Genomic DNA, 17217 nt, shown 5'->3' with positions numbered 1-17217 from the left:
TAAAAAAGGGCTTTTGCTAGGGTTGATAAGCCATATAGTTCTCATACATATTAACGATAAGTTAAAAAAAATCGGTTTCTTATTCGCTGTGTTCATCTTTGCTCTACAGTTTAAACATCGTGACCACACACGATCTTCGGGTCGTTATCTTCGTCGTGGGCGGAGCTTATCTCACACCCTAGCCGCATGTCATGTTTACTATCCCAGAGAGGAGCACCGATGTTGGGGGCTGAGGGAGGCTGGTGTGGTGGTATGTTGCTGTCACATTTCTTCCTACTGTCATTTACCCTATGACACTAAAGACTATTGCAATTCACTTCTTAATAGAGATGAATCTACTGTGCAAAAATAGTTACCTCGACATTTAAAAAAAAAAACAAGCGGTGTTTTGGTTGTCAGCTAGCTCGATAGCATGTTTAGAAGCAACAAGGGCGAGTAATCGTCCTTCAAATGTTGCGAGTGTAAAAGTGTTTCAACAGTGTGCTAACTGTCTGAACATTTAAAAAAAAAATCTTTTAGTTTTTGGTTTTTTGAGTGGAGGAACCCAGTTTTCCTTTAGTCGCCCGAGGTGAGGGTGGAGAGATAAAGCACCTCAAATTTTTTAAGGGTTCTGTCATTAAAACTTTAACCCCCCGAAAAATCTAATAATAAATATGTGATGCGTAAAATCGACACGCTGAATAGTTTTCTTATTCAAATCCTTATAATCAATTTATAAGGATTTTTTAAAAACAGGCTGTTCTTTGTGTACAAATTTAAAATTTGCCCGCTTGTCTCATCTCTTAATGCTTCTGTCACACAAACTTTAATTTTAAATGCAGACTGGTTGACACAAGCCATCGACTATTCTCTACAGAATACATGCAATTTTTGTTTCCTTTTAAAGTTTTTATTGAGGTGTGCTCTGCATAGATGCACTATTTGTGTGCGTAGTCCTCACCCACCATTCCCACAGCATTGACCTTTAACCTAAATGAAGCAGCCACATTTGGCTCTCGTGTCAGTTGTCACAGGCTGTTGACTGGCTGGAAAGCACTGACGCTCTGATACAACAATAAACTGCATATCTTCATTTATTGGACTCAAAGTTTAAAGTATTGGGAGCATGACTGTATAATGAACCGTTGTTCATGACAGCAGTGCGATGTCTTTCAAATAATGAAATGTAAATAAAAGGTGCGTGGAGAGAGAGCTGGTCAACAGATCTGAGATTAACTATTGGATTGATTGATCAACACGGTTTTTATATATTTTATTCACAACTTTGAGTTTGGGCAGGACGCTTGCAAGTGTTACACTTTACAGATAATCAAGGTTGTTATGTAAAGTGCAATGTTGCAGACATAGAAGGCAGGATTATTAGTAATGAAACAAAGTTGTGGTAGAGGTCACGCTGAGTTGATCACAGCCTTTGTGATCAAAGACCCTGGAGTTTAGTCTTTGCAGATGTCTTTTGTCCTATTTCTGCAGGGGGCCTGGTGTGTGCCTCAACTTGAACCTCAACTTTTTGGGCTACCTTGCAGTGTTTTAAAAGACATCGCTTTAAATAGCTTTTTAACAGATTTAGCTTGTGAGTTATTCTTTTGTTCTGTTGTTGCAGCCTCAGGAGAATGTCCATGAATGCTCCCTTTAGCACTATTAGGACTTATCCTATGGATATTATACTTATTCTGGAGGATTAACACCAAATCATTGATGATGCCTGTGGAAGAAGACAAATCTGATGGTTTTCCACCTTCAGCCAAGGTCTCATCCACTGCACAGTCTCCACCTCCAGGTGAACATTCCCCGTCGACTGTTCCTTCTACCTCAGAACAGAGGGAGGGTCCCGGGCCTCAGATCGGGACTACGTCTGGGGATCTTGAAGTCAAAACCGTAGATACTGAGGCTCTGCAGGTGCCTTCTGCGGCCAGAACTTCAAACACACGCATGACGAGTTCAGGACCTGAGATGAGGGAACGCCTCAAGTTCATCCTGGGAGCATCAGAGGACAACTCTTCAGACGACGAACCCATGGCTGACAAACCCCCCAGTGGTGCGCCTCAGCCTCTGACCAACGCACTCTCTCCCCAGCAGACCACCTGTACACAGGCACAGTCCCGCTCCTCCAGCATTAAGTAAGCCCCGTTTGCCCTGAAGTGAATTTAATGTCAACTGTTCGGAGTCTCAACAGTAAATCATGTGATTACGGCGAGGTGGGAAGCCTTTTTTGGAGGTTCTAACGGCGGGGGCATTCTTTTATCATCTGCCAAATGTCGCTGCGCTTATAAACTAAAGCGTGTGCCTGTGCTACGCTTCTGCTCGTCCTGTCTCCACAAGCTGTGTGTTATCACCGCATCGTGTTGACCTGCAGCACTGTTGCATGCCAAACACTCAAACTCTATTATTGGAACAAGAGTCCGAACCAAATGACTCTGAGAACTGAAGAGTGATGCAGGTTGACGGCGCAGAAAGGGTTTGTTTATGTAGCTAACCTGGATGTTGCATGGAAAGTTGCTTTTCTAATATTCGTAATAGTTGCTTTTTCAAATACTTGTGCACGTTGCCGTGCTTAGTCGGACTGTGGCCAGCTTGGTTGTTGGATTGTTTCGCTGAAGAATGATGAAGAGGGACGGTAAGAAATATTCTAAACCTTCGAATCTTCTATCTTCAGTTCAGATGTCAAATGGAGTGGATCCGTATTTTCCTGTTTGGTCTTAGATCTGTGTGTAATTGGGAGAAGCTGCTTGTGTGAAGTCACAGAGGACTGTTGATCATTTCGCTGTGGGAGGAGAAATGGAGGCAGGTCTTAAAAGGAATACATGTTTTGGTCACGTTTCACAAACCAAATTTTCCTTCTAAGGAACTAAGGAGTATAAAGCATATTGTATAATGGAGGGAATAGTATGGAAATGATTAACTCCCACCGCTCAGATGGTAAGTTTTATCTGTCAAATACTTTCTTTTTTTTGGGGAAACTTGATACTGCAGCGATGAGCATTTGAACGGACTCCACACGCTTACAGCAGCAAAAACAACGGGAAATATTTGACAACCCAGCAGCAAAGTAGAAGCGAGAGCAATTTCAGCGTGGAGATTTCCAAAAACAGGAAGTGTGGCTGGACTTTATGACAATATAAAGAAAGTGTTGAACATGTCGCAGAGGTTTAAAGGTGGTGCAGAACTTTGGTCGGTGCAGCACATCCACTCTGTTACGCATGCCTTCCAACAACTGCACGGAGCGTACACAAGTCTGGATGAGGTCATTAAAACAGGTTCCATAAGAGAATGCCTCCAGTATGTTTAGTTTAAAGTTCGTACAGGATGTGCGCGCACACACACACACACACACACACACACACACACACACACACACACACTCCAATCTCACAGATTAGCTCATTTTGCAATTCAGCTTTCAGCGATAACTAATGTGGGACAGAATGCACACATGGCCAGACACATGTGCAGCAAGACTTGGGAATAAATACGGTATGAGATGGCCGATAGTCATGGAATGTATTACATCCGCTCATGCTTGTATGCTTGCCTGCCTTTTTTTGCAGATTTGCAGAAAAGTGGGGTTTTTTGTGTTTAAAAAAAAAAAAAAAAATTAAATTTAAACCCTGGTAGCAACATCTCATTGTTTGTTGAAGGTTATTTATTTCATTGATGTTCATTGCTGGCATGCATGTGTGAACGCACTGTACATTCAATGAAATCTGAATCATTTCGTCAGCTTTTAGTGGACAATGGGGACAGTCTGTGGGACAAGACTGAACTTTGTGTTTATGGTTTTTTAATCAGTCTCAGGGTTCTATAAAAACTAAATGTAGGTTGCTCACAACATCAAACAACTTTTTTTAAACACAGTGCCTGAGGGCTGTCCCTGTTGGGATGTGGCATTTGGGGAGCTAATATTCAGCCTTGTCATTGTGTAGCAGCCAGGTTAACACGAGCTCTCCACTGCAGGCCCAGCATGTCTGGTCTCCACTTGGTGAAGAAAGGACGTGAACACAGAAAAATGGACCTCCAGAGGGACTTCACCGTGGCCTCCCCTGCTGAGTTTGTCACCCGATTCGGGGGTACCCGTGTCATTGAGAAAGTGAATGTCAATTCCTTATTGGACTTCCAAATTGTATGTTTTTTATGGACAATATTAGTGCATTGTTTTCTGATTTCTGCCTTGCTTGTTTCTGTCATAGGTACTAATAGCCAACAATGGCATAGCTGCGGTCAAATGCATGCGCTCCATCCGTCGCTGGGCCTACGAGATGTTCCGCAATGAAAGGACCATCCGATTTGTAGTCATGGTCTCCCCTGAAGACCTGAAAGCCAACGCAGGTCAGCATGAACTCAACGCTTATCGTATTCTTTATTACCCTGCAGTTATCACCAACTATATCCAGTCTGCACGCCGGCTGATTTGGAAGCCTTTCCCTGAAGATTTATCATAATTAGAGATGTTTGTCTTTGTTTTCTTGACAGAATACATCAAAATGGCTGACCATTATGTTCCTGTACCCGGGGGACCCAACAATAACAACTATGCTAACGTAGAGCTGATAGTGGACATTGCTAAGAGAATCCCTGTGCAGGTGCTAATCAGCGTCCTCTCCATGTTTAATAACATGCAGATATGACAGAAGATGACATATGTGTGTTTCGCTGTCAACAGGCCGTGTGGGCTGGATGGGGCCACGCATCAGAAAACCCCAAACTGCCTGAACTGCTGAACAAAGCAGGGATTTCGTTCTTAGGTAAAATGCTTTAAAGTAACAAGGAATGTAACATTATTGTTCTATGCTTTATGTCGTATTACATGTTTGAGTTTTCTCTCACCTTAGGGCCGTCCAGTAAAGCCATGTGGGCTCTGGGGGACAAGGTAGCTTCCTCTATTGTGGCTCAGACTGCCGGCATTCCCACTCTACCGTGGAGTGGATCAGGTGACCCTTCGCTTCCTGCAATGTCTCACTTAAAGTGTATTGTGGTGGTTTTATTTTCATATTGTGTGTTGCACTGCTGCAGGGCTGAGGGTGGACTGGGTCGAGGAGGACCAGACACAGGGCATCATGATCAGTGTTCCTTCAGAGATCTACTCCAAAGGCTGTGTGCAGGATGTCGACGAGGGCTTGGCAGTAAGATAATTTCTAAAAATCATATTAATGGTTAAAAGGCTACCTATTGGTGTTTGTTAAACCCTGTGTGTCTGTGGTGTTTCTGGGCAGGGAGCTGAGGAAATTGGCTATCCAGTGGTCATCAAGGCTTCCGAAGGAGGAGGTGGAAAGGGCATCCGGAAAGTAGAATCTTCGGAGGATTTCCCAGGTTTCTTTAGACAGGTTAGTTTGATAATAGTTTGCCGCTTTTTCCGAATCAGTCAATGCTTGTTGTGGGTGTTGTTGACATTTAGTTTTACAGATCTATGGAAACAGGTTGAAAAGTATCAGTGATTTTCCATCTTGGTCTGTGGTGCTCTATGTTCTATCATGTGTGTGTGTGTGCATGTAAGAGAGTGAGAGTGTGTGTCTTTAAAGACACAAGCTAGGAAGTGACTTTAGTTGCCTAACTTAAGTGTTTTTTGGATGCAGGTTCAGACAGAGGTTCCTGGCTCACCTATCTTCATCATGCAGCTGGCTCAGCACGCGAGACACCTTGAGGTTCAGATTCTTGCTGATGAATATGGAAACGCCATCTCTCTGTTCGGGCGAGACTGCTCCATCCAGAGAAGGCACCAGAAGATCATTGAGGAGGCTCCTGCTACCATAGCAGCTCCGTCCACCTTTGAACAGATGGAAAGGGTCAGTTCAGGACTCTATCTGCGTTTGTGTTCCCTTCCGGTCAACTCTTGTTGACGCTCAACATTTCTCACTCTTCCCTCTGCCCAGTTTGCTGTGCGACTAGCTAAGATGGTGGGCTACGTGAGTGCAGGTACTGTGGAATACCTCTTCTCTGAAGATGGAAGGTTCCATTTCCTGGAGCTGAATCCTCGTCTGCAGGTGGAACATCCCTGTACTGAAATGGTCGCTGATGTAAACCTTCCAGCCGCCCAACTTCAGGTAAACGTGTGGCAGTGGAACCAAAAATGGAAGTTCTCAGCTCCAACAGAGTGTTTGCCATCCCCCATAGATTGCAATGGGCATCCCCCTTTATAGAATCAAGGACCTCCGCTTGCTTTATGGAGAAGCACCTTGGGGTGACAGCATCATTAACTTTGACAGTCCAGACTGTATGCCAAGCCCGAGAGGACATGTCATAGCTGCTCGGATCACCAGTGAGAACCCAGATGAGGTACCACTTCATACCACTTGCACTGATCCATTTTTCTGTAGCCTGTTGTTACTCTTCTGTGTTGTTTGATTGTCACTCGCAGGGCTTCAAACCCAGTTCAGGCACCGTGCAAGAGCTGAACTTCCGCAGCAGTAAAAACGTGTGGGGTTATTTCAGCGTGGGAGCAACTGGTGGACTTCACGAGTTTGCGGACTCGCAGTTTGGACACTGTTTCTCCTGGGGCGAAAACCGTGAAGAGGCCATTTCGTAAGATTGGTTTTTATCTGTTTAGCTTTCATTAGTGGAAATGATGCAAGAATAAATGTCCCGTTTCTGTGGGTGTCAGGAACATGGTGGTGGCAATGAAGGAACTGTCCATCAGAGGGGACTTTAGGACCACGGTTGAGTACCTCATTAAATTACTGGAGACGGAAAGCTTCAGGAACAACGACATCGATACCGGCTGGCTGGATCACCTCATCGCAGAGAAAGTGCAGGTGTGAGCATGAAGACTAACACCCCCCATCCTTACATGGTCATTCAGTCGCTCTTTACTTTCTTTGAAGGATCAATCAAGCCTTCTTCCTTCCCTATAGGCGGAGAGACCAGACACCATGCTGGGTATTGTCTGTGGGGCTTTACATGTTGCTGATGCCAGCTTCAGGAAGAGCATGTCCGACTTCCTGCACTCACTGGAACGGTTAGTTGACAAATCCATTGTTTTCTTTCAAACAGGTTGGCTTTTAAGACTATCTACCCTCTTTCTAGAGGGCAAGTTCTACCTGCTGCCAGCCTCCTCAACTCTGTCAATGTTGATCTTATATATGATGGTGTCAAGTACTGCCTCAAGGTATCCTTTTCTTTTTGATCATTTTGCAGTTTGCCTTTTCCTTTTATTAGGATTGACTTTAATCCTGGTTTTTGTCCTGCAGGTAGCTCGTCAGTCCCCAACAACATACGTCATCATTATGAATGGCTCCGACATCGAGATTGACGTCCACAGGCTGAGCGATGGCGGTCTTCTCCTGTCCTATGATGGCAGCAGTCACACCACCTACATGAAAGAGGAGGTGGACAGGCAAGAGCACTCAACATCTGTTTATCTCAATTCATCCATTGTTTTGTTTTTCTTTTTGCTTTCCCTAATCTTTTTTTGAATCGCTCAAACTCCTCAGCTACCGCATCACTGTCGGCAACAAGACTTGCATATTTGAGAAGGAGAAAGACCCCACGGTGCTGAGGTCTCCCTCTGCTGGCAAACTGCTGCAGTATTTGGTGGAAGATGGAAGCCACATCTGTGCAGGAGAGACCTATGCAGAGATTGAGGTGAAATTGATTTCACTTGTCCTGCTTGATTTCTTGCAGTGTGCTGTTTATTTCATGTTGTGGTTCCAGGTGATGAAGATGGTGATGACACTGAACGTGCAGCAGTCTGGATGTGTCCACTTTGTCAAAAGACCTGGAGCTGTTCTCAAGTCTGGCTGTATCTTGGCCCGTATGGAGCTGGATGATCCCAGCAGTGTCCTTAGAGTAAAAATAAAAAGAGAACATCCAAACGTTTTCATTTGATTATTTTATTTTAACGGCACCTTTTGCTGTTGCAGGTGAAACTCAACACAGCTGTGCTGCCACCCCAGCAACCGTTGCCCATCATCGGGGAAAAGTTGCACCAGGTTTTTCACAGTGTGTTGGAAAATTTGGTTAAAGTCATGGATGGATACTGCCTGGAAGAACCGTACTTCAGCAACAAGGTACACGGCATGCTTTCTGTCTGCAACGACGCTCCCACGTATATCACCTTTCATGTTCCTTACACACTTGTACGTGCACGGTCCTGCCTGCAGCTCAAACAGTGGGTGGCCACCCTGATGAAGACATTAAGGGACCCCTCGCTGCCACTGTTGGAACTCCAGGAGATCATGACGAGTGTGGCCGGTCGGATCCCTCCCAGCGTGGAAAAAGACATTCGTAAAGTCATGGCTCAGTATGCCAGCAACATAACCTCTGTCCTCTGCCAGTTCCCGAGCCAAAAGGTAAGGAAATAATGCTTCAACAGTAAGCTTATCATCACCCTGTTAGTGTAAATACACGCTAATAAACATGCAGTTATATAAATTGTTGATATATTGATATAGAAATATAATTTATTAATTTATAAAAGCGAAACAAGGGTTCAATAAGGGTATAGCGTGGCAATTTTATAGTTATAAAAATGTGTCATCAGTTATTATATATATATATAACGTTCTTCCTTCCCAACACCATGTACTAAGTCTTGTAGTTATTATTAGGTTATAACAACTGAATGTGATGTTCTTTCATGTTGTAGATTGCAAATATTCTGGACTATCATGCAGCAACCCTGCAGAGGAAGGCAGACAGGGAGGTGTTCTTCATGAACACCCAGAGTATTGTTCAGCTTGTGCAGAGGTCAGTTTATTCACTTGCAAAATGGTCATTAGCTGCACAAAGAATAATATTGCTGTTGAATGCGTCTGTGTTGTCTCAGGTACCGCAGTGGAATCCGCGGGTACATGAAGTCTGTGGTGCTGGATGTGCTGAAACGATATCTTCAAGTTGAGACACAATTCCAGCAAGGTGACACTGACTAAACCTGAGCGGCAACAACACAGTGATAACTGAAGTTATTTGCTGAGGCTAACTTGTTCCTCTTGTACTCAGCTCACTATGACAAATGTGTGATCAACCTGAGAGAGCAGTACAAGCCTGACATGAGTCCGGTCCTGGAGTACATCTTCTCCCATGCCCAGGTGTCCAAGAAGAACATCTTAGTCACACTGCTCATAGTAAGTCATCCCTCCCCCTCCGCACTCTTGTGCATATTACATCAGCATCATGTCCTCCCAACAGTGACATTGATTAATAGACTCTACTGCTGCAGGACCAACTGTGTGGTAGAGATCCGACCCTAGCAGACGAGCTGATGGCTATACTGAATGAACTCACACAGCTCAGTAAGATGGAGAACTCAAAGGTGGCCTTAAGAGCCAGACAGGTAACTTTTACTCATGACTACCGCTTGAACCCCGTTCAACTGAGGTGATGCGCAAGATGCTGAACTTTTTCAAAGCCATGCTTTTTTCAAAGGTCTCATTTATTCACATGCACGAACTCGATACAATTTGTGAATCTGTCAGGTGCTGATCGCTTCCCATTTACCATCCTACGAGCTGAGGCACAATCAGGTGGAATCCATCTTCCTGTCCGCCATCGACATGTACGGACACCAGTTTTGTCCAGAGAACTTGAAGGTTTGTGGAAAAATAGACATTGAAATGTATTTTCCACCAGTTGGGATGTGAATCAATCCGGAAATCTTATATTCTCTCCACAGAAACTAATTCTGTCGGAAACCTCCATTTTTGATGTTTTGCCCAACTTCTTCTATCACATCAATCAAGTGGTCTGCATGGCTGCCTTGGAGGTCTGAGCATTCAGAGATCGTCTCGAAGCGTTTAGAGTCTTTATAAGTGATGACCCGCCCCCTTTGACCCGCAGGTGTACGTGCGGCGAGCTTACATCGCGTATGAGCTGAACAGCATTCAGCACCACCGGCTCCAAGACGGAACGTGCGCTGTAGATTTCCAGTTCATGCTTCCATCGTCACATCCAAACAGGTAACAGGGTTCTGTCACTACACCACGCAGCAAAGACTGTTGGCATTTATATAAATAAATGTTAGTTGTCCTCAGTGGTGCAGTGACCCAGAAACATCTGCTGTGACAGCTAATGGCTAACTTTGAATGCAGACTGATGTTACCCACCGGACATTAATGTGAATGTGGATAGTTTCATAGAAAGTGCCTTAATCCAATTATAATGCTTTTAGGTAGATGTGTTTGGTTTTTTCGATCACCCCACTGCTGTTATTCACCTGTCAATCATCTTATTTCAGAGGGAGCAGCCGTACTCTGAACAGGTAGAGTAAAGCTCCCCCCAATCGGCCAAACCACCCATCGTGTGTCTCTCTCACAGCAATGCATGCTGAATGCACCGTGTTGCTTTTCCTCCTCCTGTCCTGTGGAACTGGAACCATTCAACGACTCCTCTAACAAGTCCTTGTCAATTCACTTTTTAGATTCACTTTTTAGATGAGTTTCTCCGTGTCCTTTTGCTTTTACATATGAAACAGGGATCCAATGTTTGTTCTTTTTTCATTTCCTCAAAAAAGATAAATGAGAAAAATGCTGCCTGCCTGCCACTAAATAGGGGATACTGTATGGTCCACCCCGAGATTTCAATTCTTGATTTGCAACCGTCAGTTCTATACAATAACAGAAGTTTGGACACCATCAATTCATGTCCCACTTCAATTCAGTCCATGTAAATTCCCAAGGAAGGATGATCAATTATAATTGAATATGAGGGTGTTCATAATTGGTCGCTTGTTAATTAGGAAGAACATTCAGTCTTGCTTTAATTGTGCCGAAAAGAAAATCTATGACTTTTGGCTGTTTGGTCTTGTTTTCTTTTTCCCCGCTTGGTCCTCACTGATATTGCTGTGACTGTCTGTTCTGTTCTTAATTTTAGGATTCCTGTCCCGGTCAGTGGGCCAGGCCAGTTTGAAATGAGGCGGCAGAGCAGCGAGCTTTTCCTGGATGGAGCTCTGTCACCACCGTGCCAGCGCATGGGAGCCATGGTGGCTTTCCAGTGTTTCGATGACTTCAAAAGGTCACAGTCCCATCAATGATGTTTTTGTTGCTTTTGTGGATGACAAAGACATGCAGGTCAAAGTTACCTGGCGCTTGTTGATGGGCTTCTTTTGCAGGAATTTTGACGAGGTCCTCTCCAGCTTTGCGGAACCGCTGTTGGAGAGTGCGTCCTTCTCCGACTCGTGTTCTGGTCTCTACGATAAGGAGAACTTCAAGGTCAGCACTGTCATTTTGTCAGTCTTTTGGTCAATTGTCTGATGTCACCTCCATCTCTGAGGTCTCAGCTCTCTGCCATCAACAGAACAAAAGGGAGAACCCGATCCACATCATTAACGTGTCCATAAAAACAGCAGACACGGAGGATGACGACGCCTTGGTTACAGCGTTAACTGCCTTCGCCCAGTCAAAGGTCAGCCGACTTATCCAATTTTACTGCTTCTCTAATTATTGTGGAGACGTGGCTGAATTTTATCATCATAAAACTTGTTCTGATGTTTCCAACTGAACAGAAAGCTGTCCTCTTTGAGTATGGAATCAGAAGAGTAACATTTTTAATTGCACAAAAGGTAATTCATTCATTTTATCCGTCATGCAAGGCCTTGTTTTGCATGACTAATACTGCAGCTTTCGTGTTTTGGCCGTGCTGTTGGGTTTTGACATTGCTCGGTTTGTAATTCCCACAGAGAGAGTTTCCCAAGTTCTTCACATTCCGAGCTAGAGATGCGGTAGGTTCTCTTCTGTAGCAAAATGTCTCCTGTACCTGTTGAATATTTTTTCAACCTGGAGCTGATATCGTGCAGACTAATGAAACGAGTGGTTTCTCAGTTTCAGGAAGACCGCATTTATCGTAACCTGGAGCCAGCTTTAGCCTTTCAGTTGGAGTTAAACCGCATGAAGAACTTTGACTTGACGGCCGTTCCCTGTGAAAACCACAAGATGCACCTCTACCTCGGTGCAGCCCGCGTGCAGCAGGGGGCTGAGGTCACGGACTACCGTTTCTTCATACGTGCCATTATTCGACACTCGGATCTCATCACAAAGGTCAGATATATATAGATATATATATATTCCTAATGATAATGATGTGTCATTGACATTGCTGTCAGAAATTAAGGTTCCTTTCTACACTACCAGGAAGCCTCCTTTGAGTACCTTCAAAATGAGGGCGAACGTCTTCTTTTGGAGGCCATGGATGAGTTGGAGGTGGCCTTTAGCAACACAAGTGTCCGCACAGACTGCAACCACATCTTCCTCAACTTTGTGCCAACTGTCATTATGGACCCTTCTAAAGTCAGTGTTAAGTGTTCCTGCCGGACTTCATCACAAAGAGCACAGAGTAGCTGTTTTACTGAGCGGCTGCTACTTTCCCCCCTGCTTTCAGATCGAGCAGTCGGTTCGCTCCATGGTGATGCGCTACGGCAGCCGTCTCTGGAAGCTCCGGGTCCTGCAGGCCGAACTGAAGATCAACATCCGTCTGACACCAACCGGGAAGGCCATTCCAGTCCGGCTCTTTCTCACTAATGAGTCGGGCTATTACTTGGACATCAGCATCTATGAGGAGGTCACCAACACCAGTTCAGGCCAGGTGGGGGTTTATCTTGTTTATATACTTGTTACTGGTAATGCGCTTAGTGCCATGTAACACGTATGCTGAAGTGGTCCAAAGCTGTGGTTTGGTGCACGTAGTGTAATGAACACAAATGCTGCCCTGACGTTGTATCCTTATTATTCTCACTTGGTTGTGTAGAATGCACCTATGTACACTCAACATCAGCTCATTTTTTACCCTCTTAGATCATGTTCCACTCCTATGGAAATAAGCAGGGCCCTCTGCATGGCATGCTGATCAACGCCCCCTATGTGACCAAAGACCTGCTGCAGGCCAAACGCTTCCAGGCTCAAACTCTAGGCACTACATATGTCTATGATTTCCCTGAGATGTTCAGACAGGTGGGTCTCTGCATTACAAGCATTTCTTTTTGTGGGTTTGAAGATGTCTGACTTGATAATCATTAAGAATGTTTCTGAGCATTAGGCACTGTTTAAGCTGTGGGGTCCAGGGAACGGACACCCTAAAGATGTTTTGATGTGCACTGAGCTGGTCCTGGACCCTCAAGGTTGTCTGGTGCAGATGAACCGCCTGCCAGGAGATAACGATGTAGGACACCTTCTAGTTCTTTCATGTCATTGCAGACTGTTAGAATACTGATGCGTGGTGTCATTCATCAGGTAGGAATGGTTGCCTTCAGAATGAAGATGAAGACCCCGGAGTACCCAGAGGGCCGGGACATCATTGTTATCTGTAATGACATCACTCACATGATTGGCTCATTTGGACCTCAAGAGGATGAACTTTTCCTCAAGGCTTCGGCGTTAGCTCGAGCCGAGGGGATTCCCCGTATTTACATAGCTGCTAACAGCGGCGCTCGCATTGGCCTAGCTGAGGAGATCAAACACATGTTCCAGGTGGCCTGGATCGATCCCAGGGATCCCTACAAGGTGACCTCAGCAATAATAACATTTGTGTGGAAAATTCCGTAGCTGTGCTTGCGTTCTTTCCATTTTAAGTCATTTCTGGTTCTCTGTAGGGTTTCAAGTACCTTTACCTCACACCACAAGACTACACACGCATCAGCTCAACCAACGCTGTGCACTGTCAACATGTAGAGGAAGATGGAGAGTCCAGGTACGTTACACCAGTGGATCCGTGAACGCAGTGGAAATATTTTAGGTTCTATTTGAAAAGCATTCAAAACCTAGACCCTTTTAGTGATTTGTGGGATACTAGATCAGCTCTCGTCCCCCTCAGGTACATCATCACTGATGTTATCGGGAAGGACGACGGTCTTGGGGTTGAGAACCTGCGAGGTTCTGGAACCATTGCTGGAGAGTCGTCTCAGGCCTATGAGGAGATCATCACAATTAGCATGGTGAGAACCTGGACCTCAGAATGAGAAGAGCCTGTGTGCAGTCAGGTGACATTTTCCCCACCTCAGGTTACGTGTCGAGCTATTGGAATTGGAGCCTATCTGGTCCGACTGGGACAGAGAGTGATTCAGGTGGAGAACTCTCACATTATCTTGACTGGAGCAGGTGCCCTTAATAAGGTGTGTAGTTTCCCTCTGTTTCAATGGTTTACGCCATTAAATCTCAACCTCGTTTACTGAATGTACTGGGGACAAAGGGGAAAACATAGGCTGAATGTTCAGAAGCGGTCAAAGGATGTGACATAAAATCCAAAAAGTCTCCCGTTTTATGAAGTTATATGTGTTTCTGGGCAGGTTTTGGGCCGAGAAGTTTATACTTCCAACAACCAGTTGGGAGGGATCCAAATCATGCACAATAATGGAGTCACACACACCACAGTGCCAGATGACTTTGAGGGCGTCTTCACCATCCTCCAGTGGCTCTCCTACATGCCGAAGGTTCGTGAGAATTGTTGCTTTATTGAATCATACTAATTCTTGATCAATTTCTTTTCTTCTTGCAGAACAAGCAGTGCCCTGTTCCCGTTATACCGACCACAGATCCCGTGGACAGAGAGATAGAATTTATTCCTACAAAAGCTCCATATGACCCCCGCTGGATGCTGGCAGGGAGACCTCACCCCAGTGAGTGAAGTCAGAATGTTTTACATTTAGGCAGTGACTCTTTTTAAGGTCTTTGTTGTGTGCCCAGCGGTAAGAGGCGCCTGGCAAAGCGGTTTCTTTGATCACGGCTCTTTCATGGAGATCATGAGCTCCTGGGCTCAGACAGTGGTGGTAGGCAGAGCACGGTGAGTCTGTTCAGCCACACACACGTACCCGAACATAGACCCTAAATGTAAAATGATCGAGGGTGCTGAATGAAACAGGTTAGGAGGAATTCCTCTTGGTGTGATTGCTGTTGAAACACGCACAGTTGAGTTAACAGTGCCAGCAGATCCAGCAAACCTGGATTCAGAATCTAGAGTGAGTACAGCTCATGGTGTGTCCAACATATAAAATCATGGCGCAACAGTGCTTTATCTGGCTCTTGTGGTTGTGTGTGTTCCGATCAGGTCCTGCAGCAGGCCGGTCAGGTGTGGTTCCCAGATTCAGCCTTTAAAACCTCTCAGGCCATTTCTGACTTCAGCCATGAGCATCTGCCCCTGATGGTTTTTGCCAACTGGAGGGGCTTTTCTGGTGGAATGAAAGGTCGACTTTGCCCAGCGTGTGTGTTGCCAGTGTTGGAGCTTAAAGAGGAATCATCATCTTTTTGTTATTTTCCTCACAGATATGTATGACCAGATATTAAAGTTTGGGGCCTACATCGTGGATGCCCTTCGCACTTTCCGTCAGCCGGTGCTGGTTTACATCCCCCCGCATGCAGAACTGAGAGGAGGTTCCTGGGTCGTGATTGATCCCACTATTAACCCTCTGTGTATGGAGCTCTATGCCGACAGGGAGAGCAGGTAACTTAACAGATGATCCTTTTGTGGGTTTTTTCTGGAGAGTCCTCAGCAAAGTTTTGCCATTTGTCATCAATCTTCCGCAACACTATTTTTGCTGCGTTGCCTTCTTTATGCAGAGGTGGTGTGCTGGAGGCTGAAGGAACGGTGGAGATCAAATACAGGAGAAAGGATCTACTGAAGACTATGAGAAGGCTCGACTCAGTCTATGCTGGTCTTGCTGAACAGCTTGGTAAATTTAGAATTTTACCCCAGAGTATGATTTGCAATTTTCTGCATTTATAACAGTATGATGTTAAAGCTTTGATGCTTTTATTAGCTTCCCCAGATCTGCCTGACAAAGAGTGCAGAGAGCTGGAGTCCAAGTTGAAAGCACGGGAGGAGTTCCTGTTGCCAATCTACCACCAGGTGGCAGTGCAGTTTGTCGAGCTTCACGACACTCCAGGCAGGATGCAGGAGAAGGGCGTCATCACTGTGAGTGAGCTGTCCAACACACCAACACATCCCTGCGCTCGCTGCATGGTTCATTTAGAGCTTTACTCCAAACAGGATATTTTGGATTGGAAGAATGTGCGGTCCTTCTTCTACTGGCGTCTCCGTCGCCTCCTGTTGGAGGAGGTGGTGAAGTGTGAGATCCTGCAGGCAAACAAGGACCTCAGTGATGGACACGTGCAGTCCATGCTGCGCCGCTGGTTTGTTGAGACCGAGGGAACAGTTAAGGTATCTGAAAATGCTCCGAAGGTAATGTAATACTTTAATAATAATAATAATAGCCAAGCTTTAAAGGATTTTTTTTTTTACCTTCTAGGCCTACCTCTGGGATAATAACCAAGCAGTAGTTGAGTGGCTCGAGAAGCATATGTCCAAAGAGGATGGTGCTCCTTCTGCAATCCGAGAGAACATGAAGTATCTGAAAAGAGAAAACACTTTGAAGCTAATCCGCAGGTGCGCAACATCATCATTCTACTGTATCGAATCAACCGGTGTTGAAAGATTTAGTTGTTTTATTGTTTTCCTTGTTGTAGCCTCGTGCAGGAGAATCCTGACATAACCATGGACTGCATCATACATATGAGCCAGAACATCACTCCATCCCAGAGGGCCAAGCTCTTGCACCTTCTCACAACTATGGACAACACCAGCAACAGTTAAACTCAGGGACACCGTCAGGGTTGTTATGTAGTTGAACTGTTTTTCCCATCATGTTCGGCCTGATAGGCCAAGAGATTTGAATGTGTAACGCTGGAAAACATGCACAAAGTGCCTTTCCATTCATCACCACTACTTTTCATTCACTGACGTCATAATCCGCTCCAGTGTGGACCCAAAGGGCTTGTCAATAACTTGTCAATGATTTTTGCTGTTTAGGAAGTCCAGGAACATTCTGCTGCTCAAACTTTGGCCATAACACCTCCTTCACAGGGGGCGTTTGTACTAAAGGTCTATCAGTGTTTGGGTTGCCTCAATGCAAGTGCACGACTTCTTTTGGGTGCTAGATGTCAAAGCCATTTCAAGCCATGGATTTAATCATAGAATGTAGCTCAGACAGCTTTTCTGAGCCAGATGTTGTCATGTACCATAAATGGAGTGTGTGTGTCGATTGACTATACAGTCTGTTGAGACAATGACAGGAGAGAGTGACGAGATTTAAGGATGACACTATAGGCTTAAAAGCTTCATCTGTTTTTGTTGGTATCTTTGATAAAGCCCGAGACTCAAGAAATATTAACTCTCAGGTTAGAAAAAACCACTGAAAGAGGTCTAAAATCCAATGTTTATACCAATTACAAAAACCGTCCTGTCTTTAAATGGCTGTTTAATAAATATCTGAGAATTTTGGCAAAAGAAGCTTCTTTTATTTACCCATTT

General features: G+C 44.9%; 1 protein-coding gene across 5 annotated transcripts; it reads left to right on the top strand.

Annotated features, from left to right (window-relative positions):
- Nucleotides 1–147: 147 nt before the first annotated feature.
- acacb (acetyl-CoA carboxylase beta) lies at nt 148–17193 on the top strand. Of its 5 annotated transcripts, XM_011615762.2 has the most exons (54): nt 148–250; nt 1601–2117; nt 3952–4084; nt 4185–4323; nt 4468–4577; nt 4658–4739; nt 4827–4925; nt 5008–5117; nt 5208–5318; nt 5568–5777; nt 5865–6035; nt 6106–6267; nt 6350–6513; nt 6593–6743; nt 6843–6946; nt 7015–7096; nt 7179–7324; nt 7422–7572; nt 7642–7776; nt 7851–7997; nt 8091–8279; nt 8576–8676; nt 8756–8844; nt 8929–9053; nt 9149–9262; nt 9405–9518; nt 9602–9691; nt 9766–9884; nt 10163–10186; nt 10798–10938; nt 11036–11135; nt 11221–11328; nt 11429–11485; nt 11603–11644; nt 11745–11960; nt 12054–12209; nt 12301–12504; nt 12714–12869; nt 12955–13077; nt 13149–13418; nt 13508–13605; nt 13729–13849; nt 13916–14026; nt 14201–14344; nt 14410–14530; nt 14598–14694; nt 14773–14869; nt 14959–15094; nt 15174–15351; nt 15468–15580; nt 15668–15822; nt 15898–16068; nt 16157–16293; nt 16374–17193. In XM_011615762.2, the coding sequence occupies exons 2-54, from the start codon at nt 1621–1623 to the stop codon at nt 16498–16500; spliced, it is 7248 nt and encodes a 2415-aa protein (XP_011614064.2). In that variant the 5' UTR covers nt 148–250; nt 1601–1620; the 3' UTR covers nt 16501–17193. The 5 variants fall into 5 exon arrangements, with proteins under 5 accessions (XP_011614064.2, XP_011614065.2, XP_011614068.2 ...); XM_011615763.2 differs by lacking the exon at nt 10163–10186; XM_011615766.2 differs by lacking the exon at nt 1601–2117 and having other exon boundaries at nt 192–250.
- The last annotated feature ends 24 nt before the right edge of the window (nt 17194–17217 follow it).

This window comes from Takifugu rubripes, chromosome 21 (assembly GCF_901000725.2).
Source record: "Takifugu rubripes chromosome 21, fTakRub1.2, whole genome shotgun sequence".
Taxonomy (NCBI): Eukaryota; Metazoa; Chordata; class Actinopteri; order Tetraodontiformes; family Tetraodontidae; genus Takifugu; species Takifugu rubripes.
Note: the sequence above shows the minus strand (reverse complement) of the source record. Positions and strands in the feature narration are given on the sequence as shown.

Coding starts and splice junctions, on each gene's coding strand:
- acacb (XM_011615762.2), top strand. CDS start 1,621: ATGCTCCCTTTAGCACTATTAGGACTTATCCTATGGATATTATACTTA. Junction 4,324..4,467: donor AGACCTGAAAGCCAACGCAG/GTCAGCATGAAC, acceptor TTTTCTTGACAG/AATACATCAAAATGGCTGAC. Junction 9,054..9,148: donor TCTTAGTCACACTGCTCATA/GTAAGTCATCCC, acceptor CTACTGCTGCAG/GACCAACTGTGTGGTAGAGA.